At 40.3% G+C, this 9,558-nt stretch overlaps 1 protein-coding gene across 1 annotated transcript; it reads left to right on the top strand.

The window, feature by feature from the left end:
- The first annotated feature begins 684 nt into the window (after positions 1-684).
- Positions 685-7,860, top strand: LOC308068947 (keratinocyte-associated transmembrane protein 2). Its single transcript, XM_080400496.1, has 3 exons — positions 685-843; positions 3,869-4,500; positions 6,292-7,860. The coding sequence occupies exons 1-3, from the start codon at positions 744-746 to the stop codon at positions 6,421-6,423; spliced, it is 864 nt and encodes a 287-aa protein (XP_080256622.1). The 5' UTR covers positions 685-743; the 3' UTR covers positions 6,424-7,860.
- The last annotated feature ends 1,698 nt before the right edge of the window (positions 7,861-9,558 follow it).

The following is a 9,558-nucleotide window of genomic DNA, read 5'->3' on the forward strand; positions in this document are numbered from 1 at the left end:
CAGATTGTGCAACGCTGGCCACCTTCCCTTGAACCACAAGCTATTCCTGAGTACTTCCTACTATGCCTTAGATATTTAACCTAAGGTCTAGGGAGAAGTAGGCAATTAGCCTTCACTGATCAAAACGCACCATATACAACCAGCTTGCAGTAATGTGGCACATGCCTACAACAGGTTTACGTTCCTGTATGCTGTGTGCGTCCTGTGCTCCCTCAGCATCCCCATGAGCCTTTGAAGCCATTGCTCTGGGTTTTCTCATGCTTGAGGCATCTTGCGTTTTGGAAATTGTGCTCTGGTGATCAGCTTCAAGCCCTCTCCTGGAGCCTGAAACGCCTCACTGAGGGTAAGAACGAGCAAGCTTTTTTCCTGGATCTATCTAATTCTGCCAAATAGCATTCTGTGAGTGCCACAGCATGAAGCCCTGTCACGCAGCATGCAGACGCTGGTGAACGGTTTCCCAGGGCAATGGCTCTGTGGGGAGGCTTCAAGCCTTAACACCAATCTCCGTCTCAAGGAAGGAGACGGAAACCCCCCCATTTTCTGTCAGGCCGCGCTACCAGCGCGCCTCACGACGCCATGCCAGCCCGCGCCGCCGCGCTCCCCTCAGCTCCTGTGAGGCGCTCTCCCGCCCTTCCCGCCCAGGCGCATGCGCGGCCACCGCCCCGCCGGCGCGCAGCTCCCGCCTTCCCGCCCAGCGCCGGGAGGCGGGGCCAGCGCCACGTCGGTGGAGGGTGCCTGGCAAGATGGCGGCCGCCGGTGAGCGGGGCGTCCCGGCGGGCCGCGTTCTCTGCCTTCTGCTGCTCTGCGGCTGGGCCCTGGCGGCCCGCGGCCAGGACGCCTCCGGTGAGCGCGGCGGGGGGCGGACCGGGCCCTGGCGGGCTGCCTGGGTGGGTGGGGGTCTGTGGGCGCTGCGCGGCCGGCGCGCCGGTCTCTCACCGGCCTCGTCTCCAGTGGTTTTGGGCCTAAAGGTGTCTGCGGCCGCCGGCGGGGCCCGCCGGGACACCCTGCTCGCCGGCGGCCGCCCTGCCCGCCTCGGCCATGTGCAGGGCAAGCCCGGGCCGGCCGGCCTCGGGAGCCGGTCTCGGCCGGCTGTTCTCTTGTTTTTCTGAGGGACTTGGCGGCAGGCTGGCTGGAGGGAGCGCCGTTTAAAGTGCTGCTCCTTGGCGGCCAGGCGCTCGCCTGGGTTTGGTCTGTGAAAATCAGTTTAGCTGACTACTTCACTCATCAGACTAAATAGTCTTTTCTAATTATTCTAGTTGGGTGTCTGGTTTTAGCCTCCCCCCTGCCCTGAGAAAATCTGTTGATGTTTTTTTATGAGTTGACTCTTCGCTAAGTCCATTTTCCTTCTGCATCCCTTCAACCTACAGACCAACTAAAACCGCATGCTAATAAGAAATAGATATTTTAGGTGCAGTGAGTTCCTCCTTATTTTAGGTGGAGTATTGGTTGGGTAGTGAAAAGAAAGGGAATTATTTAAGGACATGAAGGGAGCTGATTTGAGGCGTGCGTTCCTCTCTTGCTTGTCAGTAAGTATATCCAAACCAGCTCTGCTGGTGTTGCCCCTCACCTCGACTAATTGGTCGGTAGTAATGAAGGAAGAGGTTAAGGATGTGGGGGACAAACCTGTAGGAAACCAGGAGTTTTTAACTACAAAAATCATGGAATAGCGTGCTTTCTAAAAAGCAACTTTACCTGGAAGTGAATTTTGACCCGATGGGATGTTTTTATCTACAGCGTTTACTCACAGGACTGCGTTGTTAGTTCTGTCACCATGATTGAACGTTGATACCTATTTCTGAAGCTGAGGCATCTCTGGAGTCCAGGCATCTATGTCCAACATCATCTGACAGTGTTGTGTAACTATAAACAGTGCAACCACCGTTTATAATGCCAAATAATTTTGGGTAGATATAAATCAGTTGTAATGTAGTTGCTAAACTTGCTGCTCCTATTAAAACAAAAAATAACTTCTTTTAGGAATAATAGGAAATCATTATTTCTCATTCTGAAGCTGCAGCATTAGTTAGTGGGAGTCCCTTGCATTTAAGCACATACCCTTCTAAAGCTTTCATGTTAAAATGAGTTTAAGAATAATTTGAAGTGTAAGGATACATGAAGTGTGTTTCTCTGGAAAAATATGCTTGTTTGTATTTCAGACAGTTTAGCTATTACTTTTGAGTACTTTTGGTGTGTTTGGTGAGGGTAGCAATGAGGTTTACCTACCTCACTCATATCATGCCAGCTAGTTAAAAATGCTAAACTATCTTGCAGATACCTTTCCTTATATTTATCTCCATGTATGCAATTTGCTGGCTTGACTCCTGAGGGGAGATAAGAATTCTCTAAACCTGTCCTGTACAAGAACTGAACAAGTTAATGTTGATATGGTAATTCAGACTAGTAGTTTCTTCAACAACCTCAACAGTGTTAAATGTAAAGCAGCTGACTTCAGACTTTAGCAGAGAGGCACCATAATGTCTAGTTCATATGGGATTAGTCGAGTCTCCTCTGTTTCACAGTTGGTTAAAGGGTAATTCATACTGGAAAAGTGTACCATGTATACAAGAAGTCTGTTGTAACTGATCCTCTGTAAATATGTTTCATGAATAACATGATTCAGTGTCCCCTGTACAATATTTTACTTATGAGTAATTTGACACAAGCGGTTGAATGCTTCATTTCTAGAATCTGTAAATTTCCAGTGAACCAGGGAGCTCCTTGGGAGTGCTTAATGAAAGTATTGTTACTTTTTTAAAATAAAAATTTTAAAAAGTTTGGCATGCCAAAATACAAGGTAAGTATGGTTCCACTATTTAAATTACAATGTATACTGAAAGTCTAAAATGTGTTCTTCGTTTTTAAGGTGCTCCGTGATTTGAAACTGGATGTGACATGCTGTAAACATGAATAGTTTGCTCTTTGCTATTTTTTTTAGGTTTAAAAAATCATTGGCTATTTATAACCTCCCCCTGCTTTTTTTTTACTTTCCTTGGGGTAGAGGGCAGCGATGATGGGCCCTGCATGTGGTTTTAATGCTCACCTTGGTTTTTATGTAGATTCTGCAAAGCCATGCTAGCATTGGAGAGATTCTGAATTTGCCTGAGGGTGCACTGTTACATAGCAGTGCTGCTGACTTCATTACAATAATTTGCTGCCAGCAAAAGGCTTTCCTACAGGAGCATGTGCAGTCAGATTGTCCTTTCTTCAGCTTTGTTTTTTAAGCTGTGATTCGGTAGTTTCATTTGAGTTAACATAAGGATGGAAATCTTTTTCTGTGTGTACAAATGCAATAAAAATAATTGCCTGGGAAAAGATGCTGGGACGTTGTGTCCTGACTGAAGGGGACATTGTAGCATATTCTCATTTTTTGTTGGTGAAATAAGTAATGGTGAAAGATTAAAAACGTGTAACTGCAGGAGTAGCCTTACTGAGAACTTCTTCCTCTGTAGATTTCAGTAAATTCTGTGGGAGAGTTTAATGATGGAGAAAAGACTAATCACATATGATTCTACAAGAGTTCATAAATCCATAGAGGGAGGGAGGACATGTTTCTGAAGTTCTGAGTCTGGAAATTATGCATGCTAAATTTTTCAGAGACACTCTAGTTTACTAACCTAGAACACATGTGCTTCCAAGCTTTAATTCTTGTCCCACTCAGGACTTACCTTTTGAAATTGCCAAAGTACAGGAGTGTGTATGTCTGCATATGAAGTCTAAAAAGTTTGCAGTGTGAAATATGCCCTGTTCATCGTATGACTTCTTGTCTGTGAAGTCAATGCCTTGCAATAATTTTTATTTATAGCTGAAATATCACAAGAGAAGTTAGTGCCTTGTGCGTAGTATTGACTGTTTCTCATCCTTTTCTCAGATTCTGTGAAAGTGGAGATGCTTGAGAAAAATATTTCGTCTAAAAGTGAGAATGAAACACTAAGTAGATCCCAAAATTTGACAGACAGCTTGCAGAGTGTAATCCCAACAGAAAAAGAGGCAAGCCCAACAAAAAAAGAGGTGGTTCCAACAACAGCTAAAATCAATCCGGTGACTGCAGTAAAACCATCTACAGCAAAAGGTGATTCTCCACCGTATGTTCTTTCTCATGCGGTGACTGCTAGTCCAATATCTCAAATGGATGTTGACGCTTCTGAAGATACTAAAATTGAGGAAGAGGATCTTCTTACAGATTTGAAAGACACAGTAAATAGTTCACCACCCATCATAAAAGAAACTATAGAGTCAGATGGAGGAGATGATTATGGTCCTTATGAAATGACTTCAAATTCCAGATACAACCCAGATCTTCTAGACATGCCAGAAGATGATGACTCTGACACCATTAGTAATTACAATGAGGATATCAAGACCCTTGATGAGAAGATAAAAGAAGTTTCTGTCACAGGGTTGGAAGAAGAAGAAGAAGAAGACGGCCATTTCTTTTTTCATCTGGTTGTAGTTGCTTTCTTAGTAGCTGTTGTTTATGTCACCTATCACAATAAGAGGAAGGTAGGTGTGCTGTGAAAAGTTGAGAGAAACAGTTTGTAAAATGAAATTGTATTGCCTTTTACACTTTTTTTTAATAAGAGGAACTTGGCTTTTTGGAGAATGAAATCTTTGACCTTTTAGTCTTGTTGTGGTACTAATATGCAGATCATGATTGTCATTTTTATCTGCATGGTGAAAATTAACTTGAGTCAAACATTTTAGGCTAGAAAATCAGTTAATTGATAACATCAGTGATCAGTCAGTGCATTAATGGGCACTGGCAGTATACAGCATAAGCTCTATAAATGAGGCCTGACCCAAGTGGAGTGAAGGTGGCTGATTAATTTTGTTTCTGTGCAGGATTATAAACAGCACATTGGGGAAGGTTTAATCCCAAATGACATGGGAATGTTCTTATTCTAACTGTGATAATCCTTGTAATAAGTACTCACTTTAAGGTGGTCTTTGTATCATAGATATTCTGAGAACTTAATTACAGACTTTTAGGAAATGTTTAACACTCTGTAGTTTTACATAGAGAAGGTCCAAGTTAGTGTTTTCAGGTAGCTGTTTCTTCAGTACAACCTAAATCTTGGTTATCTCAAAAGTAGCCTGATTAGTGTTGTGTCGAAATGTACTGCTAGCATAGGAAATTAACTCCAGCCCAGCCAGACCCAGTACAGATGCATGCTCAAATTTGCAATTAAGCAAAAAAACCCCACCAACAAATAGGTTAGTTTTTAGATAAGAGGAAAATGTAGGGTTTATTCTTGTGGAGTGCACTGATTTGGTCGAGGATTTGGGGGGCTCTGAAAAGAACGGAGCTAAAAACCCTCCAAACTTCTGCTTTATATAGTGCAGTGGCCTATCTGGAACGCACATTGCCAGTTTTTTATAGGGGAAAGTGTTGAAGACTGTTACACTTGAAAATTTTACTTTTGAGCGAAGTTCAAATGAATGATTAAAAAATGCCTTTTCTTTGCTACATAAATGAAGTAATGCTTGTAGTATCATTTGAGTAATTGAAAAGCTGTCTGTTGGTATTACTTTTTAGCACTTAAAAATAATTTGGGGAGCAGAAAATACACTAGTACTTTTTAAGTATGTAGATAGTGGCGTGTATTTGCATGAGGCAACAAATTGGTTTAGGTTTGCCTCCTTCTTTCCTTCTGCCCACTTATATTGTCCCATTTCCCCTTTTGCCCGTATAGTTGCGCTGTCTAGTAAAGTGGATTCTTTGATAATGTCAGTAAGAAAGGAGGCTAAATAGGGTGAAGATAATAGACATTTAAAACTGGTTACTTGAGTGCTGTAGTTTATCATATAGCCCCTTTAACTGTTCTTGCTCTGCTGATACTCCTGAAGGGGGCACTGAGCTGTAATGAAGGAACAGTTTATCACATTCCAGTATTGCTGCTTCTGTTGCCTTTGTTCCAGCACCAGTAATACAGTTATTTTTAACAAGGTTGAAATGCCAGAATAGGCAAGATGAATAAACTAAAAAATGTCACCATCTGGAGATAATTTAATAGCCTGTATATGCAGTGCTTCTGAAGCTGCACACATCATCTGCTAGAAGAGTTACGGGTTGAATGCCATGTTTTGCCAAACTGCAACTGAGGTTGCTGGTAAGTGACTTGATGGCAAGGATGGTATGGAAATGGTTGACTGCCAGTGCCGTGTTTTAGAGCAACAGTAATGCCATTGCCAGTGTCAAGGGGTGGAAAAGGTATCAATAGAACTGTTAAGCTGCCTTTCACAACCAAAATGTTTCTCCATAGCATTACGTAAATCGGCTGCTTTTTCTTTCAGATCTTCTTATTGGTCCAGAGCCGAAGATGGAGGGATGGCCTGTGCTCCAGGACAGTAGAATATCATCGTTTAGATCAAAATGTTAATGAAGCAATGCCTTCCCTGAAAATAACTAATGACTATGTATTTTGAAAGCACTGTGATTTGAGTTTGCTGAACTTAACACTCTTTGCCTGCCTAGTCATGTAATGATATTCAGGTATTCTAAATATGCTGCTTGTGCTGAAATGAGATGTACTCTCTTTGACCTGGATGTTTTTGAGATTAAATCTCATGGAAGATCAAGGGCATGATACATCTGTTTGCTACTTTGGTCAGGTTTTGTATCAACTGTAAACTTGCTGAGTTTAATAATCAGTGCTCTTTCCATTCATTAAGCATCATCCCTTCTGTCTGGAGCAGTCGTAATAGCGGTAATACAAAAAATAAGCATAAAATATTTTAGGTCTAATAAATTAATGACTTTGGCATCACTAAATCAAATTAATGATCTCTTTGCTAATCACTTATGTGGCTCATAAATCCCACTGTATTGCAAACTTAAAATATAATTACTTTTTTCTGTGCTTAAATCCTGATGCTGCATCTTGGTTTTTTTGGTTCTGATTTGTTGCATAATTTGATCCTATTTTAGGCAGAATAGCTAGTGTGGCAATTTCATAATTTCTGTGTGTGTTCATGCAGTAAATAATTTGAAAATAATTACGTATAACCCATTTTATTTCATAAGTTATATACCATATATTTCCTTAAAACGTTCAAGATCTTTGTAAAGGTATGCAGCTTCATGTCTGTCCATGTTTTTTCTCTAATGATATTTATGACTACTTCATTGTCTTTAAAATTAACGAATGGAAAATAAGCCTTGTTGAATAATCCTACTGAAATATATATAGTTGACAGGCTTTCAATACATCAAAGCTTTCTGTGGAATTTTAAGACAGATGGGAAACGGTTATGTGGTTTGCTGTATTATAAATGGAAGAGGCCTGAAAATGTGAGAATAATTTATTTTGTTGTTATTCTGACCCAGGTAACAGGCAGATGGAAGTAATGGTGTGTGGGACTGCCAGTCTGTGGACAGTGCACTCTTTAATTTTTGACAGACATTATGCATTAGTGTAAATCAAGTTACTGGTACAGTAGGGTATTTTTTACATTGTCTTTTGTACTTCCATTATTTATGTTTTCATGAGTTGTAAAATATAAAATCTTAGTTTTCTGTACATTGTATTTGTGATTTAGTTTTCAGACTGATAAATATGTAAATAGTGCTGGATCAGAACCCCATAATTAATGACTTGGTATTCAAGTGGTTATGTAACATTTTGAAAAATCAACTTTACAGCTGTTGGCATGTGGAATCTGAAGGCATGATGTGATCTTACAAATCAAGTGCTAAAAGTTCTAAATCCTACTGTTAAATGCATTATTTTCACAACCACAAGAAGTAAAGCACAAACAAAATACCCCCAAACTCTTTTCTTGCAGTAATTTTTAACATATTTGGACTTGTATCACGTAATATTTTGAATAAGGTTTTTAAAATAAATGACGATAATAAGCTTGTGTTTATCTTAACCGTTTCACTGCTTTTATACAGTACCTTACGATAAAGAGCTTGCTTCTGCTTGCGATTGTACAACCAGTTCAAAACCACCTTTTCTGTTACTGATGAAATTAGCTCTATGTAGGGGTGCATGGAATTTTGTTTTATGCATCTGTTAAATGGCATGTAAGCTACATAGCAAGGCTTAAATGAAATCTTCTAAGCTGTAGGAATTGCTGAGTTGTGTAACAAGTAATTTGTTACTTAAGTTGTAGAATTAATAATTCTTGTGGAAAATACTTGAAACTCTTACCTGAACATACCCACATTAAAGCGTAACACTGTTGTGGTTAAGATCCAAAGGGAGAGATTACTTTGCAAAAGTATTTAGGATGTTGAAGCACTGGAATTGGAGGAGGTGGCTAATGTTTTCGCATCCAAGAAGTTCAGTAGCTTTCTCCTGAAATACTGTTCATAAAGTGTAGTGATTTTGACGGTAAAGAATTGTATGTTCACACTTTGCAGAACACTTGTGTTTCAGCTTAGTACCACTGGCCTTACACAGGCACTGACTGAGGAACTGAAAGTGCCTGACTGCACAGAAGTACAGCGATACCCACTTTAAAAGTTTTCTTTCAAATAATTTCAAAATTGTCCCTTCCATCCAGTGAATTAGGCCATCAAGGCAGATGTTACATATTTAGCCACTTGACGACAAAACCAGAATAGTGTTTTAAAAATGCAGAAAATTAACGTTGACTGACTTTAAATCAGTAGAGATAAAGTGTATTTTGTTGGTTTCTGGAGTTCATAGATGTGTTACCTTATTCCATCTTGGGTGTCTTCCAGAGCTCTTGAAACACAGTTCAACTAGCTGAATCAAACCAGTTTAAATGTTTTTCTTCCAGGCTTTCTGCATGAGTAACAGTGTCCTCTTGAAGACTATATATTAATATGTTGGTGGAAGAATCTTGCATTTCCTTGTCCTCCCTAAAATTGTTTGTCCTTTTGAAAAGACTGTCTGTAGGGAGAGAAATTTATTAGCTTTCCAGCTTTTGAGCTGTTCTTTCCAACAAACCCACTCTTTTAAAACCCAGTAACTTTTGCTGGAGGAGTGCACACAGCTAATAGCAACATCTCTCTGTGAGTTTTTAGGGAAGGCTCAAAAGCCTCACGTCAGCTTGGTTACTAAACCTGTTTCTTTGCAGTTTGTTTTGCAGTCATCACATTTTAAAATGCTCTTCTGTTCAGCTGTGCTGTGACAATACCTGTCCCACAGATTTAGTATTCATTAGCTGCACCTGACAGTATTTAGACCTAGTGGACTGCAACTCACTTTGGCTGTAATGCAGATGTTAATAAATTTTTTTTTGAAAAGTCCATTTAGCTGTCTTTGAAGATTCTCTTGCATGAGGCTACCTTAGAGGAGGAAATCATACCTTGAGCCTTTTGCTCTATAGTTGTATCAGTACTGAGATATTTTTTGAGTTGTTAGCTGATGTTTGAGGTCATGAAATCACAGCTTGCACGCGCGTCTTCTTGAGCAGAGTGCCACTTTGCCTCACCCTGGGTACTTCACTCCAAGCACCTAAGTTGAGCAGTTACTCTTTGCTTGCTCTAGATATTGCACACATCCTCTTTATCTCACAAATAAGAAAAAGTTCTTAGAAATATTTATGCAAATATTTTTTGGTAAGGGCTCTTTACTAATGGTACTA

This window comes from Falco punctatus, assembly GCF_963210335.1.
Source record: "Falco punctatus genome assembly, chromosome: 8".
NCBI classification, from domain to species: Eukaryota; Metazoa; Chordata; class Aves; order Falconiformes; family Falconidae; genus Falco; species Falco punctatus.